The 24,790-nt window shown below is 46.8% G+C and overlaps 2 protein-coding genes and 1 long non-coding RNA gene across 3 annotated transcripts; 2 read left to right on the forward strand and 1 right to left on the reverse strand.

The window, feature by feature from the left end:
- Positions 1 to 205: 205 nt before the first annotated feature.
- LOC149994016 (uncharacterized) lies at positions 206 to 2,083 on the forward strand. The gene is made up of 2 exons (XR_016507896.1): positions 206 to 319; positions 1,794 to 2,083. It is a non-coding gene; the product is annotated as an uncharacterized LOC149994016 (long non-coding RNA).
- A 1,877-nt stretch (positions 2,084 to 3,960) lies between these two features.
- Positions 3,961 to 22,670, forward strand: CFAP263 (cilia and flagella associated protein 263). The gene is made up of 9 exons (XM_090260614.1): positions 3,961 to 4,127; positions 5,820 to 5,946; positions 6,862 to 7,023; positions 8,835 to 8,990; positions 9,990 to 10,070; positions 11,393 to 11,548; positions 15,541 to 15,648; positions 20,549 to 20,704; positions 21,613 to 22,670. Exons 1-9 carry the CDS (start codon positions 4,033 to 4,035, stop codon positions 21,697 to 21,699), a joined length of 1,128 nt encoding a protein of 375 aa, XP_090116740.1. The 5' UTR covers positions 3,961 to 4,032; the 3' UTR covers positions 21,700 to 22,670.
- Positions 21,897 to 24,629, reverse strand: PRSS54 (serine protease 54). Its single transcript, XM_090260615.1, has 3 exons — positions 24,371 to 24,629; positions 23,644 to 23,775; positions 21,897 to 22,613 (listed from the first exon to the last, which is right to left on the reverse strand). The coding sequence occupies exons 1-3, from the start codon at positions 24,593 to 24,595 to the stop codon at positions 22,128 to 22,130; spliced, it is 843 nt and encodes a 280-aa protein (XP_090116741.1). The 5' UTR covers positions 24,596 to 24,629; the 3' UTR covers positions 21,897 to 22,127.
- Between the last annotated feature and the right edge of the window lie 161 nt (positions 24,630 to 24,790).

The following is a 24,790-nucleotide window of genomic DNA, read 5'->3' on the forward strand; positions in this document are numbered from 1 at the left end:
ATTATCCCCTCAACAATACAGTATAACAACTGTTCACAAAGCATGGACCTTGTATTAGGTACTACAAGTGATCTAGAGATGATTGAAAGTGTACAAGGGGAAGGGTGTAGGCTATGTGTAAATACTATGTCATTTTATACGGGAACTTGAGCATCCGAGGCTTTTGGTCCCCTGAAACTGAGAAGGAAGTTGGCTTGGACGTGGGCACCAGGAGAAAGCCCCCAAACAACTCACATTACAAAGGAGGTCAAAGGGAGCCTCCGGAGGACGAGGAGGAAATCCAGGAGGTGGACTTTAATAATGACTTTCCTGCTTTGGGGTGAGTCATGAACTGACCTTCCTTCAGGTCATGGAACCCTCTGACTCTGCCCTTTACACAAGCGCTCTCCTCCCAATTCTACTGTTCCCGTGGTCTTTGCTTGGGGGCTAAGCTAGCGGTTGGGTCTGGACTCAGGAGTCTGACTCATCTGGATTTGAATCCTACTCAGTCTTTAAGTCTCAGCTTGGAACTCATTTGACCCAGCTTTTCTCGACCCCCTGAAATCTGCGCGCATTGTGTTTCCCTCTTACAGCACCTACCTCACCATAATTCTTCACGTCGGGCTGGAAGCTCCTTGTGAGCAGGCACACAGCCTTGCTGGTCACTGCAGCCTCCCCAGGGCCAGACACAGCGCAGGTACTCAACATAGTTATTGAGAGAATAGAGGAGCCCTGGCTGGTGTGGCTCAGTGGGCTGGGCATCCACCCGCAAACCGACAGGTCACCTGTTCAATTCCCGTCAGGGCACACGCCTGGGTTGTGGGCCAGGTCCCCAGTTGGGGCATGCAGCAGGCAACCACACATTGATGTTTCTCTCCTTCTATTTCTCCCTCCCATCCTCTCTCTCTAAAAATAAATAAATAAAATCTTTACAAAAAAAAAGAAAGAATAGAGGAAAGTGCTCTGGCAGCCAACAGATGGTGGTCACCTCACAGGGCTGCTCTTTTTTCTATACTATGCAGATAATCACTTGCCCATAAGCCTAGATTCCTCCATCTGATTTTCCGGCATCTTCCCTTTGAGGGAAGAAGAGGCCAGGCACTTCTTGTTTATGGTTGAAGTGTAATACTTTAGGTGGGTCTGACCGTATCATTCTTAAGTCAAAGTATAGAGTGCTACAAAAATGCTAGGCTGGGGGCAGCATCCACATGGAGATACTGGAGGCTGTCAGAAAAAGTGGTCCCCGAAAAGTGGAGGTGAGGGTGGGCTCTAGATTTTAAGCTGCTCTGGGACCCTTTCTGTTTGTAGCCGTCTGGATCTGGATTAGCACAGGCACATTCTCATCGCTTCCTGGAGAAGAAATACCTCCCTCTAAAGCGGAGTTTCCCAACCTCAGCACTATTGATATTTGGGGCCAGTTAATTCTTTGTTGTGGGGGGGCTGTCCTGTGCATGAAGGGTGGTTAGCAGTGTAGTGGGTTGAATAATGCCCCGCCCAAATTCACATGCTCCTTCAACCTCAGAATGTGACCTTGTTGGAAATAAGAATCTTTCCGGATGTAATTAAAGATCTTGAAATGGAATCATCTTGGATTTAGGATTGGCCTGGAATCAAATGACTTATTTTTTTTTCTTTTTAAAGATTTTATTTATTTATTTACTTATTTATTTTAAGAGAGAAAAAAGGGGGGGGCGTGGAGAAAGAGAGGGAGAGAAGCATCAATCTGTTGCCTCTCACACAACCCCACCTGGGGACTTGGCCTGAAACCCAGGCATGTGTGTGCTCTGATGGGAATCAAATTGGCGACCCTTCAGTTTGCAGATGGATGCCCAACCCACTGAGCCACACCAGTCATTGTTGAATCAAACGACTTCTGTCCTTATAAGAAGAGGAGCAGATACACAAGACACAAGGAAGAAGGCCACGTGAAGATGGAGTGATAGGGCTACAAGTCAAGAAATGTCAAGAACTGCCAGAAGCCACAGGAGGCTGGGAAGGATTCTTCCCTAGAGACTTCAAAGGGAGCGTGACCTTGCCAACACCTTGTTTTTGGACTTCTAGCCTCCAGGTTTATGAGACAATACATTTCTGTGCTTTTAAGTCACCCCGTTTATGGTTATCTGTGACATCAGTATTGGGAAACTAATCCAAGTGCCATCCCTGGCTTCTATCCTGATAATAGTACCCCCCTCGGTTATGACAAACAAAAAATGTCTCCAGGTATTTTTGAACGTCTCCTGGGAGGGCAAAATAGTCCCTTCCCTACCCCCAACCTACAACCACAGCTCTAACAGGATGGATCTGATGAAAAGAAAGAGCACAGTGGGATAAACCCGGGTTTGAATTTCAGCCCCACCCAGTAAAGCTATGTGACCTTCAGAGAGTCGCTAAAGTCCTCTGAAACTCCGTCTCCTGAGTGCAATGGAGGCTGAGAAGGTACCAATATCTCAGAGAACCATCATGCTGACGCAATGCGGGAATGGGTGGAACGTGCTGAGCACAGCGCCCGGCATGTAGCTAGCACACAACAAAGAGTGACTGAAACAATTGTTAGAAGCATTTTTAATAAGCAATAATATATCACCTAATTGGTAATAAGGATATGAAGAAATATCCATGGCAATCATCAGTATGATTATTTAAAGCTTGCAAGCTGAGTCAGCTTTTCACATCATAATCTACTATGGCCTGTTGCCAAACCGACTGGCCAGGAGCGGTTTCTCAAAAGGCATGATATTTCCTGCTGTGGACAGCAGGTCTTTTTCCAAAATTCCAGGTATTGCATCCTGATTTTCCCGCTGGCTCTTCCAGAAAGCTTCGGGCAGCACCTTTTCCCACCGCTGATACTGCTAGCTCCACTGGGTCTGCTGCACCCTGAGGCCCAGACCTGCTGCAGGCCCCTTTCCTTCTCTGGGTCCTCTTGGGACTGGCATCCATTTGTATCCCCTGGTCTGTGAGCGTAGTAAGTACTCCTCGATGTGGTCTGCCTTGCTCCCAGAGCCGGAAGGGGCCTCGCAGCAGAGAGAGAAGGTGGTGGTGGCAGGGTTCAGCCTTGTTGCTGTCACCTCCAGTGATCCTCTCTGGCCCTAAACCTGTGTCCCTAAGCAGCAAGACAAAAGTCCTTTGGAGCTCAGCGGAGAAGTTAACAGTGTGGACTTTGGGTCCCGCTAGAGCTTGATGCCATTCTCGCGCGGCCGTGGGCAGCTCCTCTAAGTATCGATTTCTCGGTTTCCTGATCTGTAAGATGAAGACAATAACAGCAATTTCATACGACTTGCAAGGATGAGGGGAGATGAGAACTACAAAACTGGTGGGTGGCACGACCTTGTCATTCGTTACTGCCGTCACTCCAGGTCACTACAGCTTGTGGAGGGGCCGGTCCCCTCCTTTAACCGGAAACTCCTTGAGGGCTGGGATGGTCTGCTCCATGCATTCTGGCGAGACTCTCGGGACACACTCAGCGCCTATTTAGGGATGTCTATTGAATTTATACCTATTTAATGATCAGTCGGTTTTTTTTTCCTTTCAGGAATGCGGGATACTGGTATCTAAGAGAAAGCGCAGTGAGTACGTATGAAGCACCAGGTGCTGAACGGAGGAGAGGCCTCACAGTGAGAGTGGGGACGGAAGACACTCCAACAAACCCAGTTCCCTTTCTGGGTCTCAGTGTCGTCGTTTGGGGAATAAAGAAAGTAATGGATATTATTACAAGGCGGTTGCAAGGATATTCATCAGCTGTGCTTAACACGGTGCCGGGCGCACAGTAAGTGCTGGATAAACAGCAGCTGCTATTATTATCATTTTAAGAATTACTGTTGAAGGTGTAAAAGCGGAAGCACATAGGTGTCTGGTCAAGGACAGCGACCTCGCTCTGCTCAGCGCAGAGATGGGCGGGGCAGCGCTGGGCGGGGCCTGCGGAAAGCCCTTCCCCTCATGTTTGCGTTCGGTCGCCAGGCAACGCACTGCTGGGTTGCAGCCCGACTGACGCGTGGCTGCAAGCACTCCACGCTCTGGGCTACCCTCGGCCTTGGCAAGGGCTGCTTAGTTAGAGTGATGACTGAAGAGGACACTGAGACGTCTGTCAACGAGGCGCAGGTCGCGGAGGAGCTGCCTGTTATCCAGCTGTGCGCGCTGTTGGAAGAGCTCAGGTACCTGCCAGCTGGCTTCCGGGGCGGCCCCTACTCATCGTGTGGGCTCGGACCTTGGTGCAGCATGGAGACGATAAAGTCCGCATTGAACACTGATGAAACTGAGGCCCCCACTTTGGGGGAGAAACACTTGCCTTTGCCCGATACCCCTGCGTGTCCTCTGCCACTGAGCTAACAAGCCGTTGATGGAGCCAGGACAGTGTGGAGGGGCGAGGGCGTAGGGCCGGTGGTGGGAAGCCCAGAGGGTATTGGTGAAGCGGAGCTTCAGCCTGGTGGATCTGCCTGGTGCCACGCTATGCGCTTGGCCATTCCAATGCTCTGCGGCAGGTGGGACCCGGTGACCTCTCAGCCCCTTTCCAATGCTAAGAACCTATGATAAAATTAAGATGGCAGCTGAGATATTTTTAGTACGAGACAATTTGTGCCTGAACCACTGTATAAACATGGAGGTAGCCAGCAAAGAAGGACTGGCCCAGTATCCTGCATTTTCCGCAGTCTGCTTTATACCTACGAAAGAAGGTAAATTGGATATTGAGATTCCATGATGTAGTTGAGGTAATTGTACAACTTACTGGTCTCACACAGAACGTTGTGGCTCTGGATGAATAGGTGTTCTGTCACGCCTCGATAACTAGTTTAGGTCAGCACTGAGGCACAATTACTAATAGCTACTATTTTTCGAGTGCTTATTATGTGCAAAGTATTTTGCATATCTGACTTTATAGAATGGCACAGTAACTCTAGGAGGTGTATAAGGACACAAAGACACAGGCCAAGCCACTTTCCTAAGGTCACACAGCTGGTCAGTGGCAGTGCTGGGATTCAGAACCAGGTGAGCTCCATAGCCTACAGTGGGAACACGACATGCTGAAAAAGAAAGGCGCTTTGATTTATTGGGCTTTCGATTGAGCCTTTTCCACTTAAAATTCAGCCAAAGAAGCATGAACTCAATAATGTAATAAAATACCGAAGCTGTTCTATCTTGAGCATAAACATATGCATGCATGTGTGTTACATGTATGCCTGCTACATGTATGTATAGGAAGTTAAAGAGTCATAATCTTGGCATATACAGGATAAACTAGGTTTATCATCTCTAGTTGTTTAAAAACCATCTGTTCAAATCTTCTCCACCATTTATAATAAACTTCCAGTGGATACTTCATCTGTGGGTTGCTACAAATTAAAAAACCTGAAAAACATAAATCAAAGGAAACATCTGAAGATTATGGATGTGTGTAACTTTTAAGAACGAAGCCTCACCCTGGCTGGTGTGGCTCAGAGGATTGAGCACCAACCTGCGAACCAAGGGGTCACTGGTTCAATTCCCAGTCAAGGCACATGCTAGAAGATACTTGAAGATGAAACTTGTAGCTTCATCTCTGCCACAATTTTCAATGTAATACCAGTGCTTTAGATTCTATGGCTCATTCGAATGTATTTAAAAATATATCAAATACTTTAGTAGCACTTACTATGTGCCAGGCACTGTGCTGAAGGCTTTGTAGAACTTATCACAATGCTAAAAGTGAGGTGCTGTTATTATTCCCATTTTACAGATGAGGAAATTGAGGCACCAAGAGGTTAAGTATCTTGCAGAAGGTCATACATAGCCAGTAAGTGTTTAAAACTACTTATTTGGTGTTTAAACTCCTATTAATAGAACTTACTCATAGCTGCTCTGTCTTGTAGCTATGGAAACGCTGCTCTCAAAACTGAGACAGAGATGTTTGAGAAATATTACAATAAACTGGAAACCAGGGATCAGCAACCTCTACGAATATCCGAAATGAAAACATCAGGAGCAGACTTTGCACAGGTACACAGTGGAGATTTAACAATTGTTTTAGTCTGTCCCTTTAGATGCAAGTGGTATTCGTGCACCTGCCTTTGGTGTGCTTCTTTGGCCAAGTGACACATGACTTCGTCTCTGTTCTTATTTTGATTCTTCCTTCCCCTTCAAGGTTTCTCTTTTAAGTCGGTGTGAAGGGAATCAGGTTCAATGATTAGTGGATTGACTCTCCCAGAATATCTTAGTTTGTTTGAAATAATGCCCTTAAATTGGGAGACTCTGTTTATAAGCCCCAGCCAGGTGAAGTGGGCCTGGTGTGGGCATGGGACATTTTCTTCCTTATCTAAAAGGGACATCCAGGCAGACTGATGTTGCCAGAATAGTTGATTTTTCAAGAGAAGCTGGAAATTTGAGTTATTTTGGTGGGTAATTTAAAAAAACTTATAACTGTGCGTAAGCCTATCCTTTGTTAGCCAAACAATCCCAACTTGACGTCCATATATTTCCTGGGCCACCTGGTTACAACCTGTGGCTTACATGCAGAGGAAACCCAACACTTTTGTCTCTTTGCTTGTCCTGGCTGAACACCGCAGCCTGGATGCAACCTCTCCTCTGTGTTCAGTTCGGGAAGCACTGACACCGACTTGAATGCTAGCCTAGAGCAGGTTCACAGTCTCTCCGACCTTGAGACACTTTCCCTTATTTATTTTTAGTTCATTGTCAAGCACAGGCCTTTGACGTATTTAGCTCAGGGCCTCAGGTTGACTGGTGAAGTAGATCCCAACTCAGACCTAATATCCAGAATCCTTTCCCACCCAATATGTTCACTCTGGCTGTCATTCAAGTTATTTCCAGCGGGTCTGGGAGGTCATTTTGATGCCCACCTTGGACTGCCTTATTCCCGATTCCTACTTGACTGTGGCTGTTTTTCTCGAGGTATAGTTGCGAGGCAGGCATAGATCCAAATCCCGTTCAGGTTTTGAGCGTATGACATGCCTCAGCGTTGACCAGAAATGCGAGCTTGTACGAAAGGAGCTGGAAGACATGAAGGATGAAATAAGGCACATGAGGGCCAATGCCGAACGGGACCTGCAGTATCATGAGGTAAACCTTTCTCTCCGCAGGACATCCCTCCTGGGCTCCTCACTCCCACCCAGCCAAGAAGTACCTATGGCATGTTCATATAATTGTTGCTCCTTTGAAAGAAATACAAGCAGATTAAGACAAATTGAGGGCCTACCTTTAAGGAACTTACCACCTGTTCAAGGAAACAACAAATTCTAAACATTTTTAAAAGGAAAATTTCAAAAATATACGAATGTATAGAGGTTAGCACAGTGAACCCCTACGTATTTAAAGATGCATGATATTTTCTTAATAATACAAGGGCTTTGAGGTTTAAGTCAGCAAGTCGGTTGAAAACCCCCTAAGCCACCCTCCACCTGCAACATGCACGACTGATCCATGTCTTGTTGGAGACCAACATGGTCACCGTTCCTCCGGAAGAGAAACATCACCATTAGGGAGGTTGCCCATGGGGGGACATTGTTGGCTGGTACTAGAGAGCCATGTTGTATGACAGGTATACATGTCTGTTCTATTTCTAAATGTGGACACACACAGAACCACACTCATTGTGTCCAGAGGGGTGCATCAGGGGATGCACGTCTCCACTGATGGAACTGCTTGTAGTGCATTACCCTCCCAATTAAGTCCTCACCCCACTTTGCTGCTTTCTCTTTGCAAATGGGCGTTGTTGAGCTCCAGTATGTTAAAGGAGCCCGGGGTGGTGTGCTATAAACATCACAGCGTAGGCTAGCGGGCAGAGAAGACGTTGTTGAGGAGGCAGGGCTGGACGTGGGATCGGCACAGCCTTGAAGAATGATGCCCTTAGTGTAAGGAATAGGAAAAGCGGGGCCTCCTCGGTAAGGTGAGCGACATGAGCAAGAAAGTGAGGGTGGGAACAAGCGTGGCAGGTTGTCGGCGTTCAGGGCGCTGGTGTGCTCAGAGAAGTGGGTGTTTCGCAGGGCGTTTCCCGTATTAGGAACGCAGGCGGAGTAGGGCTGTGAGACCTTGCTAGCAAGACCCCAGCAAGGACCACTGAGCAGAGACTGCCATGCCGGGAATGGCTTGGAAGCTGGATGGACGGTCCAGCACGTGAATACGATGGGGAGGGAAGAGGCTGGGGCCAGCGGCCCGCCTGCGAAGGAAGACCCTTCTGCTTCTCAGCGCCCAGTGACTTACTCTGCGGCTACAGATAACTTCTCATTTTATTCTTTCAGACAATAAGTGTTTCTGTGTTTCTTGTTTAAAGATATTCTCTATGTGTTGTAGCAAAACTTAAACATACAGGTAAGCTAAAAGAAGCACATTTGAAAACATATTCATACGCATGTATGAATTTCTTTATGAAAAGATATCAACTGTATTTTCATTTAATAATGTCTTTCCATGTCAATACATATATTCATTTATAATATGTTTTTCCAAATTACAGAAGCATATAGTAAGGGTGCTTCTTTGTCTCCCCGCTAATCCATCTCCCCAGATGTGACTGTGGTTAATGTTTTGGTGTCCATTCTTTCAGATACTTATACTATATTATATTTATTATATTAATGTTTTCATTTTTAATGAATAAATAATACTTCAAACATGAAAGTACATGTTTATAAAGATACCCGAGGCTCTGTTTTTGTTTGCTCCCTTTTTATGGAAACTATTAACTTTTTTGAGGCATGCTTTTAAATAATAACATTCATATAGTTAAACTGCATCCTAAGGATATGTTTCTAAGCCTAAGAAGAAACATTATGCATCGAGACACAGAGAGGCCTGAGAACGTAGGTTTCCTTAGAGGGATATGTCCTCGAGAATCTTTGGAAACTGTTCCCTCTCTGTGCTGACTCCTGCAGGCTGTCATCGAGGAAGCCGAAATTCGATGGGCTGAAGTTCAGAGGGCAGTGCACGAGTTTGAAAAAGATATTCTAAAAACCATCTCCAAGAAGAAAGGGAGTATTCTGGCTACTCAGAAAGTGATGAAGTACATCGAGGACATGAACCGCCGGAGGGTGAGTGGACAGGAGGTTGAGGCTCAGGAAGGGAGAAGAGATTCACAGAGAGATGATGTAAAGAGGACCCATGCGAGGCAGCCCCACTCCACTGCTCCCCCAACAACATTGCTCATACAGGGAGATTTCTAACATCTCCCAAAGTGTGTGTCTTAAAAAAAAAAAATGTATTTACTTACTTTAGAGAAATGGGAAGGGACCCGGCCTGCAACCTAGGCATGTGCCTTGACTGGGAGTCAAACTGGCGACCTTTCGGTTCACAGGCCTGTGCTCAATCCACGGAGCCACACCAGCCAGGGGAGTGTGTGTGTGTGTGTGTGTGTGTGTGTGCGCACGCGCGCGCGCATGTGTGGTCTTAAAATGCAAGTTTATCAATGCTAAAATCAACCAGGCAGGCCGAATATCAATAGTACCTCAGCTAGATGACTTCTTTTTTATTGTTGCTATCTGTTTCAAGATCTGATATGTTTTCTTAAGAAATATCTCAGCCCATCTAGTCAGGTGACTCTATGGCATGGGGCAGGTACATCGCAAGCTCTTTGAGTTCCATTATTATAATGATGAGGCATAAAATGCTCCTATACATCCAAAGATTGTGTAGTATATCAACCTTTGGATCCTGGAGATAGGGAGGCTTACGAATCCTCATATGTTATAAGTAATAAAAATTGTGTAGGCTACCAAGAGAATAAAAGCCCAAAGCAGCATAAGATCATTTTGCAAGGAAATACCCCTATACCCAAGTTATCTTGAATTTAAAAGCAATAGAAAATTTGCATGGAGCAGACCCAGCTTCCTCTGCTTCTTGGTCATGAATGAAATGCTATAGCAACACCAGCTTGGGTATATGTAAAAAAACAAAAACGAAAAACAAAAAAACTTCAAATAAGTGACTGATTGTTAGGGCTTAAGGTCAGGTTTGTAGCCTCAGACTTAACAGCTTTTCAAACCAACAGGGAAGAAGAAGAGAAATGGATTAAAACTTACTTTTATTTTTAGGATCACATAAAGGATAAATTACTTTTGAAAAATGTTTTGCTCAAAGTCCAGAGGAAAAAGATGCTTTTACAATTGAGGCAGGTAGGTGGCTTTTTCGTTTTTTCTTTTTCTTTTTCAAGGTTACTGTAGTTGATAGAATGGTGTCCACCCAAAGATGTCCGTGTCCCAATCCCTGGAGTCTGAATGTGTTGCTCCACAAGGCAAAAGGATTTTGCAGATGTGATTCAGTCAAGGATCTTGAGATGGAGAGAGAATCTTGGATTCTTCGAGTGGGTCCAATATGATCAGGGGTCCTTCTGTGGGAGGCGGGAGCTGAGATGTGATAATAGAAGCAGACCTCAGAGTGATGTGCCTTTAAGACAGAGGAAGGAGTCAGGAACCAAGCAATGCAGGTGGCCTCCAGACGCTGGCAATGGCAAGGAAACAGTCTCCTTAGAGACTCCAGAAGGAATGCAGCTCTTCCAACACCTTGATTTTAGGCCAAAGAACTATCTTGGGCTCTGATGTCATGAGCTATAAGATGATAGATTTGTGTTGTTTTACAAGCCACTGAATTTGTCGTAATTTGTCACAGCAGCCGTGGGAAACCGATACTGTTACTGAGCTGGTAATTCTGTAGAAAGAGTGGCGTGAATTTAAAAGGCCCTCATGTCCTACTTGTTGATCGTTTTGGGGGACGTGGCCTGGGTGTCACGGTTGTGGTGTTTACAGTGAGTCATCGAACGGCTGACCCTGTGGGCTCTGACTAAAGGCAGTAACGCAGACAGGGAGGGTCTCCAGCATGTGCTACATGGTGCCAGCCTCTCCCAGCTCAGCACTTTGGTTGTCCGCTTGAGTTTGGGCACTGATGGCGTGCACATCAGAGGTGGCCACTGACGATGGTGTGCCACTGGGCAGGAAAAGTAACATGTCCAGCAACTATTGCTTGATCAACCTGGGATCTCAAAAGACTCAACTATTTGGACAGCTTTAACAACGAAAAGTGACTGAGGACAAAGGTGAGATCCTCTGCGTTGGTCCCCAGCACAGCTGCACAGGTACCAGATGGCTTAGCCACAGGGAGCCTGATGAAGTCAGCTCAGCTGGAGGAGATGCTGGGCCTGGGCTGCACTCGGAGACCCAAGGAAGGGGTGGTCTTGCTCCAATCTGTTCTGAGTAGCCCGACCTGGAGCACTGTGAACCCTCATCAAATATGTACTCCTTGAAGCCAGGGAGTACCCTGTTTACTCAAATCTCTGTCCCCAGGGCCCAGTGCCATGCCTGGCACCAAGCAGATACGCAATCCATGTTTGTTGAATGACTGAATGATGCCTGACTTCCAAACCTGGAGCTGCAGGGTGTGAGCCATACATGCAGCAGTCACAACAACCTCCTCTCGTTTCTCTCCTGTGTCTGAGCTGTAGAAGGAAGAGGTGGGCGAGGCCCTCCACCATGTTGATTTTCAGCAGCTGAAGATCGAGAACGCTCAGTTTCTAGAGACGATTGAAGCAAAGAATCAAGAACTGACCCAGCTCAAGCTGCTGTCTGGAGCCACCCTGCAGGTCCTCAATGCACACAAAGTAAGGTCCACCCTGATGCCCAGGTCCCGGGCGGCTTCCTGCCCCCACCTTTCCAGCCACAGTGAGGGTCCCATGCACCACAGCAGTTCCCCACAAGGGCTCAGATGTCCTGCCCCGAGTTCTCTTGTGAGAGCCACGTCTCCTAAGACACTTCGAAGGTTCCCGCAACCCTGGTTGCATATTAGAACCACCCGGGGAGCTTTTACCTTTTTAAATATAAGGGCCCCCTAGTCTCACCCTGACCAATGGAATTAGGGGGTGAGGGCCATGCATTTTTTTTTTTAACTCCCCAGATGATTTGTATGCATGGTGAGTTTTGAGAACTACCACATTTAAGGCCCTGTTTTATTAGGGCATATAATGAGCACTTCCCTGCTTAAAACCCTGCAAAGGATAACCATCTTAGCTATAAATCAGAGAACTACTAAATAATTCCTCATCCACACAGAGCCCTTTTGGAGAAAAAGAGGCACTATTAATAGTTAAGCAGGACTATAGGCATGAACAGGGCCTGTCCTCTCCCAGGCCATCCTGTCTGATCACCCTGTTAGCACCTGGCTAATGCAATGGTCACCTGATGGGGCCAGTGTATCCCGGCCACTAGCTGGGGAGCTAAGGATGGTTTTTATAGAACATTTGCAACCTCTTTGGTAGAGAACACTACCTTTGAGACCCAACTGAGCAAAATTGGTTTCTCCCCCAGAAATTCCATTCTTCTTGTATACCCGTAGTGAAAATATTGTACGTAATTATCATGTTTGAAATTTTATCAACAAAACATTGGTGGAAAAATTTTTTTTTCTCTTGTTCATATACGTCACTACATAATAGCCTCAGTTTTGCCTCTTGGCCTGCAAAACCTTAACTATTTACTATTTGTTTGGCCTTTTAGAGAGCAGGGTTGCGGACCCCCGGCCTGGGACCCAGGTGGCCGCAGCGGCTGCAGGCATCAGTGGCTTACAGGTGGCCTTAATCTGGCCCACACAGGGCCATTTTAAACTGTGAATTTAAATGTGTTTAGACTAGGCTAATGTTTGTCCAGTATTTTTCTTTTACAAATGAAAAACCAGAGTCCCAGAGAGGCAGAGTAATTGCCAAATTCAGACAACAAGTTTGTGACAGAGATGGGAGTCCTAGTCCAATTCATGTCCCATCTAACCCAGCTGTCTTCTCCTGGTGTCAAGTGTGCAGGCCATGCTGTGCTGGCGCTCTGAAGTTCATGTGTCTGAAGACCCAGCGGATTGTCTACTTGGAACTTATCTTGTCAGTAGTTAGCTTATCTGATCACTGGTATTTCAAGGTGAAGCCAGTCCCTCGTGACTCCCAGGCCCTTGCTGGCTGCAGAGCTGGGCAGCGCAAGGTGACATCACATTGGACCTTGATGTTATCCTGCGACATCAACTCAGGGCCTGCCTGCCTGATCTTATGGGGAAAAGCCAGGCGTCTGGAGTGGAGCGACCAGTTTATAAAATGACACAGCCAGGCCTCAGGTTGTTTGCAGAACCTGAGCAGCAGGGCCACGGGCCACAGTGGGCGGAACGGGAGCCATTTCAGTCCGAGTCCCAGGGGCCTTTGTGCTCACAAATAATAGAGAGCAGGCGATGGAGGTGCTCATAAGCGCCCTGAGGTGGACAAGCAAGTCCTGGGGGTAAGGGGGGCAGAACAACGGTGAACTGTGCAGTCAGGCCTGAGTTTGAATGGGGGGCTCCTCTGGGGACCAGGCATGATGCTTCACCTCTTGGAGGTGGGTTTTTGTCCCTCAAGCTTCGGCTGGTCTGTGCTGTGTCCCCAGCACCAAGGACAATGCCTGGCCAAAGCAGGTGCTCAGCTGCTCTTGTTGAATGACCTGCTAGTGGACCAGGTGTGTGTTTAGGGGATGGGACGGTCGCAGGAGGGACTACTGATATATATATAAGCATCAAACACCTGAGTGTGGGATCTTATTAAGGGCATGCAGAATAACTTCTTCTATCACCAAACGTACCGAGGACCTGTGGTGTGCCAGGTCCAGGGTAAGTGCTGAGGGTACAGCCGAGAAGAAGACAGTCTCCTCTTTTCTGTGTTTGGTGGGTGCGCCTCCATCAAGGGGACACCTTTTTCTCCCACTTTGTGCCCACAGCCCTGAGTGGTGGAGTCTGGTATATTATAGTCGTTTGAATATTATCATCATTTGTAGCTTGGATGTGTCACCTTTTAAAAGACATTTATATATTTAATGATTTGAGAGTATTCAGTAGATATTAATCAACTGGGTTTTAAAAATTAAATTTATTGGAGTAACACTGGTTAATAACATATCAATTTCAGGTGTACATTATAATTCAACATCTGTATACTCTGTTGTGTGCCCACCACCCAAAGTCTAATTTCCTTCGTGACCATGTATTTGTCCCCCTCCACCCACTTCACCCTCTCATGTCCCTCCTAACAGACTGTTAACTAGTGGTATCTTGTGGTAGGGAGAATTCTAAGTGTTCCCCTTGGTGTACATACCCTGTCCAGTCCCCAGGACTGTGGATGGGATGGGTTCTACTCTGTTCTATCATTAGATTATGTTATACAGCACAGTGTACCTTAAAATAGGGAGATCAGCTGGGGGGGTCTGACCTTATCACATGAACCTGAAAGCAGAGTTTTTTCTGGAAGAGGAAGTTGTAGATTTGAAGCACAAAGATTTGCTAGGTGAGAAGTTCCCCATTGCTGGCTTGGGGATAGAGGGGGCCATGTGGAAGGGATCGGCGGTGGCCTGAGGAGCTGAGGGCCACTCCTACTGACAGCCAGAAAAAGAAAACAGGGGCCTAAGTCTTGCAAACTCAAGGAAATGCCTTCTACCAACAACTCATGACCTTGGAAGAGGACCCCAGCCCCCAGTGAGACCCACAGTCCTGGCCAATACCTTGATTTTAGCCTCGTGGGACCCTCCCAGGCAGAGAGTCCAGTCACACTGTGCCAAGATGCCACACCGACATCCTGTTCAGAATCCCGAGGCGCTCCAGCCCCATCTTCCCGAACGCCCTGCCCCATCAGAGCCGGCGACTCCCTGCCGTTCCCTTCGTTTCTGTCCTGCCTCTGTCAGTTGTGGGACCATGGCTTCCCTTTGCTCTCCTTTCTTCCCTTCTGAACTACTGGTTTATAGTGAAGTCCTGCCCTGCCCCCTTCTCCCCACACCCAATCCTGGGGCGTCCAGCACCCGCCTCATTCCCAGCTCCTTTCAGACCCTCCTCTCCCAGGCTCTCCTTGGCTTGGAGTGTTGCTCCCTTCCCTTTTACCCGGACACACTTGACCTTAGCCTTGCGGCTCTTCCCAGCATCCCTTCCCCCGGGGTAACCTTCCTGACCACTGGCCTCGCTTCTTAGTGCCTGGCACAGTGGCAGCTTTACATTTCTTCTTGCACCTCTGTCTAGCCTGCGAGCTGCCTCCGGGGTGGGAGGGCCTCCCTTGTCTCTATGACCAGTGCCTGGCACTGGGTGGGTGGGGTTCCTCCAACCATACAGGCCAAGCCCAGGTCCACATTGCAGACAGTGGGGGCTCGCGGACTGAAATGATGCTGCCTGCATTCGAATCCTGCTCCTCCCTGTCTCCATCTGACCTTGGGCAAATTGCTTCAGCTCCCGGGGGATCGGTTCCCCCACCTGCGTTCCCCATGTGTCAGAGGCTGTGCTCAGCACTTCATCAGGACTGAACCTCTCCACAGCCCTATGAGGCGACCAGACCAAGTTTAGAGAGGTTCTAGGACTTGTCCAAACTTTCTCTTCGTAAGTGATGGGGCGGGATTTGGGTCCCAGCGCCTGGCTACTCTGCTGGTAAGGACAAGACTCCTAGGGTTCCCCACCACCACCACCACCTAGACACCAGGATTCTGGAAATCTGGGCCCCTGTGAGAGGGGCAGGCCCAAGTTCCTGCAGGCCCTTGCTTTTCTCCTGCTTACTATGCTTTGTATAGTTCTGAGTGATCTGCTTTGCTCAAGGCTTGCTGTGTTGTTATGTTTCAGACCAGGCTAAACCGAGCAATGGAAATGTCCATCAGTCTGGAAAAGGAGATCTTGCAGAGAAATGAGTTACTTGAAAAAATTGAAAGAGAAATCCTACAAGCAGAGGGGGTAAGAGAGAGTAAAATGTGCTACCTCTGGTATTTGTCCACAAGGGCTTGAGTCAATGTCCACCAAGATCCAGGCCCCCTTGATTTTTGTCTAGAAAAGCCTAGACCCTAAAAATCAAAATATCTCTGGGCTAGCCAAGGAGAAAGTAGTACCTGGAGACGCCCAGTCTAGTAGTAACATAGCATTTCACTGCTGGGTTAGGTTCCAGAGGCAGCTTATAAGGTAGCAATCATGTAGAATCCAAATACTCCTCAAAAATTCCTTAAATGGTCCATAAAATAAAATATGTAAAGTGTTGTATGTACAACCTTGCAAAAAATGGATAATGCATGTAATAATGTAACTGATAGGAGAAAACATACACACACCAAAACACAGCGTTCTATGTAAAGGAGAGAGAGATTTTTAGATACGTAACTCTTACTCGGTACAGCAAATGCTTGGACCGTCGACCTGTGACCTGTGTCCTGGGCTCCCTCCAGGCCCTGTGGTCACCGTGTGAAAACACGTGCAGCATCATCTACCTTGTGACTTAGAGCACTCATTGTTTTGCTGAGCACGGGAAGTTGAATTTCTGCAAGTTAAATGCACCCAGGACGTGACTTGAAGAGGACTTCTTTGGGAAAGTAGGGGATAAAGGGCACTGGACTTGTTGTCAGAAGGCCGGGCATCAGGTTTGGCGTTGACCAGCTTCCAGCCTTTGAATTAGATAGGACTCAGTTTCCGTATCTGTACAACAGCCGCCACGGCCCTTGTGGATAGCCATGCTTCGTCAACCTCTAAAGCTGTGAGTACAGTTATTAGTGTCACTGTCTGGAATGGGCCTGAACTGTCCCCAGCAGTGTGTGGGTCCCCAACCTGGTCTACAACAGCCAAAAAGCCACAGGACTCTGAACCAACATGCTCTGCCCAAGAGCCAGTCTTGGTTCAGAGCGGCAGGTGACAAAGTTAAAGCAAATGTGTGTGCCCTCACCGCGCAGAATTTCTGTGGTACATGTTTGCTGGGGCTGACATTTATTAGGTTACAAGTAAAACACGAAATCCATTTTTAAAAGCCTGGCATTTGCTGCTTCGTATATTTTAGTTTTCTTGTAAACTTTTTCAACAGCTCTATTGCGATACAATTCACATACCATATAACTCATACATTAAAAATGTTCATTTTCGTGGTTTATAGTATATGCACAGAGTTGCAGAACTATCAGTACAATAATATAAGAACATTTCTGTCACCCCAGGAGGAAACCGTGTGCCCATTAGAAATCCTTCCTTATTCACCACTGCACCTCACTTTCACCCTCCAGCCCTTGGCGACCACTAATCTACTTTCTGTCTCAGTGAATTTGCCTTTTCTGGACATTTCCTATAAAAGGAAACATAAAATATGTGGTCTTTGGCGACTGGCTTATTTAACTTTAATAACATTTTTAATATTCATATTATAGCATGTGTCAGTACTTTGTTTCTTTTTACGGCTGAATAATAATATTTCCTTGCGTGCATAGATCACATTTTATCCATTCATCAGCTGACGGACATGTGGGCTGTTTCTGTTTTTGGCAATTATGAATAATGCTGCTAGGAACATTGACATACAAGTTTTTGTGTGAATGTAGGTTTTGTTTTCTCTTGAATATAGAGCTAAAAGTAGAATTGTGGGTTATATATATGGTAACTCTATGTGTTATTTGCAGCCTGTTTGTTTTTTAACGGCTGCCCTCGTGGGTGTAAAGTGGCATCTCACTGTGGTTTTGATTTGAACTTCCCTGATGACTAATGACATTGAGCATCTTCTCGTGTGCCTATTGGCTACTTATCTATCTTCTCTGGAGAAATGTCTATTCAAATCCTTTTGCCCAGTTTTTAATGGCTACTTATTTTTTTGTCATGGAGTTATAAGAATCCTTTATCTGGACTCAAATCTTCTCAGATATATGACTTGCAAATACAGGATGGGGCAAAAGGAGGTTTACAGTTGTGAGTACAGTTGTATTGTTATTAATTATTGTATTATTTTCCATATGGACAACTGTAAACCTCCTTTTGCCCCACCCTGTATTTCCTCCCATTCCATGGGTTTTCTTTTTCACTTTCTTGGTGGTACTGTTTGCAGCACAAATATTTTTCATTTTGATCAAGTCCAACTCATTTATTTTTTTTCTTTTGCACTTGTGCTTTTAGTATTATAGCTAAGGAATCATGACCTAACCCAACATCATGAAGATTTACTCCTGTGTCTTCTTTTATGAGTTTTATAGGTCTTGCATTTAGGTTTATAATCCCTTTTGAGTTAATTTTATAAATGTGAGAAGGGGTCCAAAAGCTGAAAGAAGAAAGGAGATGGAATAGATAGAGTTTGTTTTTTTAACCTTCCTAATTTCCATTGGTCATTCTCTCCATTTCTTTCTGTGGATGTGAGTTACCTTCCAGGGTTAATTGCCTACTCAAATACAGCTTCATTTCAGCCTGCCTTCTTTGTGCAATTATTCTCAAATATATTACATTTTTATATGGTATAGGCCCCAATACAATTATATGTATATTATTTTATGAATTGCTTCTTAAATCAGTTAAGAAAAGAATACTGTCTTTTATAAAAAATTACCATACAGACTTCCAGTCAAGATGGAGGCCTAGACAGACACACTGCGTCTCCCTCCACAACTAAGAAGGAATACAACTACCTCAAAACAAGAGACAACTACAAGTTCCAGAAAATCAAGCTGTATGGAAGTCCAACAAACAAATATAAAGAAGAAATACTCATCCAGACAGGTAGGAGGGGCGGAGCTGGGGCGGAGAGAATGTGGTGCAGTGGCAGCAGCAGCGGTGGCAGCGGCAGGCTGGCGGAAAGCAGTTACACATTTTAAAAAGTCAGGACACCTGAGGAGCACTCCCAGCACCGGACCAGACCGCGCAGTCCACGGTCCCAGCACCAGGGAAAATCAAGCCTCATTGCTTCTGACTGCAGACCAGTGGGGGTTGGGGTGGAGGCAGAAACTGCCGGTCTCTTGTGGAGTCCGCTTGTTTAAAGGGCCACTCGGTCCTAGAACATCCGCAGACCCACAAACTCTGGGAACGATGGCCAGGGCAACAGCTAGAGAGGTGTCAGTCCCATACGGAAGTGGGAGAAGTGCCTGGAAACAGGGCGAGTGCTGAGCAAGCGGCATTATTCCCTCTCAGACCCCTCTCCCTTTACAACATAATAGGTATGACAGCTCTACCTAAGACACAGAGGCAAACAAACACAGGAGCCTGTCAAGATGAGGAGACAGAGAAGTACGGCCCAAAAGAGGAAAAGGATCAAAGTTCCAATGGGAGAACTAAGCGACAAGGAGATAGCCAACCTAACATGCAAAGTTCAAAACACTAGTGATAAAGATGCTCACAGGCTTGACAGATATGCTTAAGTATGGCAAATGCATAAGGGGAGAAGTGAAGGCTATGCTAAATGAAATGAAGGAAAATCCGCACAAAACCAATGGTGAAGGGAAGGAAACTGGGATTCAAATCAATGATTTGGAACATAAGGAAGAAAAAAAACAGTCAACCAGTGCAGAATGAGGAAACAAGAATTGAAAAAAATGGGGAGAGGCTTAAGAACCTCTGGGACAACTTTAAATGTGCCAACATCCGAACCATAGGGGTGCCAGAAGGAGAAGAGGAAGAGGAAGAAATTGAAAGCTTATGTGAGAAAATAAAAAAGAAAAACTCCCCAAATTTGGCAAAGGAAATAGACATACAAGTCCAGAAAGCACAGAGAGTCCCAAACAAGCTAGACCCAAAGAGGACCACACCAAGACACATCATAATTAAAATGCCAAAGGTTAAAGATAAAGAGAGAATCTTAAAAGCAGCAAGAGAAAAGCATAGAGTTACTACAAAGGGGTGCCTATAAGACTATTAGCTGATTTCCCAAAAGAAACTTTGCAGGCATGAAGGGGCTGGCAAGAAGTATTCAAGGTGATGAAAAGCAAGGACTTACAACCAAGATTACTCCATCCAGCAAAGCTATCATTTAGAATGGAAGGGCAGATGAAGTGCTTCCCAGACAAGGTGAAGCTAAAGGAGCTCATCATCACCAAGCCATTATTATATGAAATGTTAAAGGGACTTATTTAAGAAAAAGAAGATAAAAACTATGAACACTAAAATGATAACAAACTCACAATTATCAACAACTGAATCTAAAAAATAAAAACAAAATCCAACTAAGCAAACCAGAATAGGAACAGAATCATAGGTATGGGGATCATGAGGAGGGTTATCAGCTGGGAGGGGGAAGGGGGATAAATGGGGAAATGATGCAGGGATTAAGAAGCATAATTTGTTTGTACAAAATAGACAGGGGGAAGTTAAAAATAGTATAGGAAAGGGTGAAGGCAAAGAACTTATATGCACGACCCATGGACATGAACTAAGGGGGGGGGTGGGAAAAAAATTAGGACTACAGTAACAACATAATAAAATATACTTATAAAAAAATTACCACATAATTTCCTTTCCTTGTGCTATTTGTTTTTTATGTGAAGTTGTTACCAAAAACAAAACAAAAAAACGGAAGTGAATTGAGACAGATCAAATCAATATGTACTTAAATACATAATTGTACCCAAACAAAGAAAAAGCCAAACCTAAGAAATCAACATAAACAAAACTGAAGGAAGGAAAGAAGGAAGGAAGAGACTTTTAGGCTGTAGTTAGTGTTTCTGAACTGGATGAAAACATCATAATCTGTTTTCAAAAAATTAGAATTTTGTGATTCCCCTCACACTTCTGAAAATGTAAACATTGTTTTTAGAACTACACTGAACACGGGTAGAGATGGGAGGGCCAGTAAGTCCCAGCAAGCTGGAAGCACCAAGGATCCCTGGGTTTAACGGATCCTTCCCCGCCCCAGGACCGGGCCAAAGTCGAGGCTTTGAACAAGAAGCTTCGGAAGCAGCTGAGCGAGTTCCAGGTGCCACCAGTGATGCTGTATGTCAAGGAGAAGGCCATTCATGGGGACTTGGAGAAGACCATCAAGAGGTGGCAAAGGAAAGTGGAGATCGCAGAGGTGAGTCCCCGAGAAGCCCCAGATGGGCGGTCTTTCGTGCACTTCATGTTTTTACTGGGCTTTTGTTTTTTGAGCTAAGGGTACAGATGTCTGTCTGGACCCGTGATGTCTGTGAGAAGTCTCTGCAGTCGCTTCAACTCTTATACCAAAATAAAGGATGACTACTTTTTTTAAAAAAAAAAGCTTCTTTTTCATTGTCAGGGGCAAGTTCTTTTCAGGTTATCAGGAAGCGACTCTAGCAATAGTGTGTTTTTAGTGGCTTGCTTTCATATTGAATTCTGGAAGCTTCTTAATCCCTCCAGTCACCATCGATAAATTAGTGATTACTACTTTATACATGAAGCTGGTATTTAAAACAATGAAAGCAGGTTTTTAGTGTCACGCAGAACCCGATTCCATGCGTTTACAGTGGCCACAGGTCCCTTTGTTCCTGACTAACCCCTCAGCCCTTTGCTGAGATACAGCGTGCGAGCTGTGGAAGGGAAACGGGAAAGGGCGAAACTGTGCTGGCATCAGAAAAGAGGGAAGCCCAGACCGGCGGTGGGGGACCAGGGCGGGGGCGGGGAGGGCACAGGGGGGCAGGCTGCATGGAGCGCACTGAAGACATCAGTAGCAGGGCATGGCGCTTGGATCCATTTCCCACGGCGGGAAATCAATTGGGATGCAAACGGGGGCCCATCAGATCTGAAGCTGAGAAGTGGCAGAGTCACAGCAGGAAACCTGCAACTTCTCACTTTACTGACCAGCAACAAACTCTAGAAGAATCTTCCAGATGTCCCTAGGTGGCCACGCCCTGCAGCGTGCAGAGCACCATCCCAGGGCTGGATGGGGCTGCATTCCGAATAGTCTAGTCGCAATCGGGTTTTTTCCACGTGACCTTCTGCCCTCTCCCCCTTTTGTTTTTGCAGATGTCCTTAAAAGGGTACCACAAGGATTGGAATAAAATGAAAACCACCAATGAGCAGTTGTTGGCCATTTGCCCCACTGGGAAATAGCCAGAGCGACGTACGACCGCAGACCAAAAAGTGATCCATTAAAATAATCAGCTCCTTTCCAGTCACCGGGTCCTGTCACTCACTGTTCCCCGTGCTGACTGGTGTCGTCGACTTCATTCAGGCTGAGGGTCACCTCCCAGGCCACATCGGCCAGTGGCAGGTGTTCTCATAGCCCGGCCCCTGGAGCCGTGCACATTGAAAGAACCACAGGGCGCTCTGACGGTCTGACTTGTTAGCCCACGTTTAGTTCACAAGCACAAAGGAAAGTGGCCTTCCCACGTGTGGGAGTGGGACAGGAGGGAGAGCCACGGGCCTGCCTGTGGCAGCCCGGGTGGGCGACCATCCAAAACACACTGAAACAGCATGGCGAATGCCCTGCATTCGCACCCAGAGCTTACTCTTTGGTTTGGAGGGCTAGCTCCTAGACTCTACAACATTACAAAAGAAAACATAAAGGAAAACAGGATAATTTCCCGGGGCTCATGGATCCTGGCCTGGCCTGAAAGAGATTCGTCCTCCATCTGGTCCTCATCGTAGCCAGACATAAAGAACAACGGAGGCGAGCTGACCAAGTATGTCTTTTGGGCCTCAGAGTGTCCGCTCGCGGTGGTGTTTACTCGCCTTATGATTGGACTTGGGCTCCATGGGGCCTGGGGCGGCCCCGAATCTGTGCCCTGCATCGCGGCGGGGCGCAGCGAGGAGCTGCGGAAAGGAACCGGGTTCTTCCAGCGGTACAGGGCGGACAGGGGCAGGCTGCTCGTCTCCGTCTGGGCTGCGATCCAGTCGCTGTAGTCCTCCACCATGACGTACAGGAGCAGGCCAGGGCATGGCTCCCCGCCGTGGGACAGGATCCCCCTCAGCACCCACAGCTCTGACTGCTGTAGCTGGCACATCAGTGGGTTTCCGGGGTCCCCCTGTGACAAAGGGCAGAAGGCTTCAGTTCTGAAAAAATGTGTCTTTTTAAATATATCTGTGCAACCAACTCAAAATGTTTTACACTGGTTCTTGCTGGAAGTGGGGTGGACGATAGAATACTCTTTTTTTTATTATTATATTTTTTTCTCCCATCACCCTTTAGTCCCCTAATGTCTACCTCCCCACCCCCCCAGCAATCACCACACAGGTGTCCATGCCCATGAGTCCTTTTTCCTTTTTGCTCAGTCCCTCACCCCCCTAACCTCCCCACCCGCCTTACCTGTCAGCCTGCTCCCTGTCTGTGAGTCTGTCTAGGACAGTCTTTCCCATCTAGGCAGCCACCTCCACAAATTCCAACAAAACAACTTTTCCTTTTATTATACAAATTATCTGTAGACTTGTACAGTTTGCCTGTAGCGTCCTGGCTCGTATTTCATTGTTTTGCCCTTCCCAGTCCTCAGACTAAATCCTCTCCCTCTTTTGGTTTCTCATTCCTCAAATGTTGATACTCCTTTCCTTTCTGATCTGGACTGGTCACATTTCCCCCTCTCCTCTCTCTCCTGTTTGTATCCTTCATTTAAGCTGCTCCCTCCCACCCAGAGTCACATTTCCTGGGGAGCGCACAGGGGACTAGGGCCACAGCTTTTCACCTGGGCAGCCGCCTGTCCCTACCCCTGCGCCCAGCATTCCCCGCTCCCGTGGGGGCAGTCCTCGGGGACTCAGGAATTCCGCCCCGCAGACCTTTCTCTCCAGGAGAGAGGGTAGAAGCGTGGCACTCTTAGCTCGGTATGTGAGCCTGGCAGGTGACCTAAGTTTGAAAGCGGAATTGCTTCATCATGTTATACTGAACAGGGTGACTGGGTGGTCCGCTCAGCGGGGTTTTTATTGAGCGCTGGCTATCTGCCAAGTGTTATCCACCATCAAGACAGCCATGAATCTCAAGTGACAGTTCTGTGCCTGAGCTCACCACCCCTTGAAGTGACCACTGCTTACTCTCAACAATGCGTTTCTACTCTGCCGTGTTCTTACCAAGCAGACTTCTTTCGTCTCCTCCGCTATGTGATTGCCACATCCCATTTTCTGGAGTTTGCGTAAGGGACACTGGTCGATGTCTTTCACCGAGATTTTCCTCAGGATACTCATTGTCATTTGATTTCCTGTCTGGACCATGCAACAGAGAGCCCAAGAATTAGTAACAAGAAGACATCCCCTAAGTCAACTCAACTACAACTCACATGTCCAGATGGGAGTGAGCAGAAACTGTTCCGATGAACCCCTTTTCCTCATATAAATCAGAACCCGTGTCTGAGATTTTACTGAAAACTACCTTTGCTTTGAACTTGAATGTGAATATAGGCAGAGAACATACTCATCCTGGCTCAACATCTATGGAGGATACATTTCCTTATTTCCCAAGAATAAGAGAAAAAAACAAGGCAGGCTTAGACAAGAGAACAATTCCCTCTAGTTCAGGGAATAACGTCCCCGGCCCCTCTATAACCTTGCACTAATTTCATGCTGTCAGCTGCCCGTGGACTTCCAGTTTTGATATAGGACTAGGAGGAAAAGGACCAGATGTAAGAATGGCCACAGGAAGGGTAAGCACTGGGAATCTTGACCGATTAGGCGAGGGTTCCAGCCCAACTCTAGAACCTCAAGCCACCTGCATTATTAAGTTAAGCCCCAGAATGGTTCATCCAGGTCACCCCCACTGCTAGCACCCACACAGCCTTCTTAGGGGAAGGAAGGCATTAACTGCAAATGTGGGATTCCATCCTGCCACCCAGCAGTTCTCCAGGATCAGCTGGCTATGCAGCATTCTGCCGAGGAAACAGATGGATCGGACCAGGCCGTTGAACTTCATCGCTGTCTCCGTCTTCAGGAGGGCTAAGTCATTGGTCATTGTTGCATTATCAAAGTCCTTATGGATGATGATGGTGTTGACTGGATACTCTTCGTGGAAGATCACTCTGGCATCCATCCTGGCTATACCAACTACAGCGACAGCGTACTTCCTAGAGAGAAAGCGAGGGGATCTTGAGAAGCCAAGGCAGAGCTGTGGGGACTGGGTCACTTAGCAGGAGGAGGCAGCCAGTCTGCAGAACCCCTCGGGACAATAAGGACCCTGACTCACTCTCCCCACTCCCTTGGATCTCTTGCCAGTGCTCCCTGTGGC

The sequence above is a fragment of the Furipterus horrens genome, unplaced genomic scaffold, assembly GCF_987537825.1.
Source record: "Furipterus horrens unplaced genomic scaffold, mFurHor1.1.pri manual_scaffold_13, whole genome shotgun sequence".
NCBI classification, from domain to species: domain Eukaryota; kingdom Metazoa; phylum Chordata; class Mammalia; order Chiroptera; family Furipteridae; genus Furipterus; species Furipterus horrens.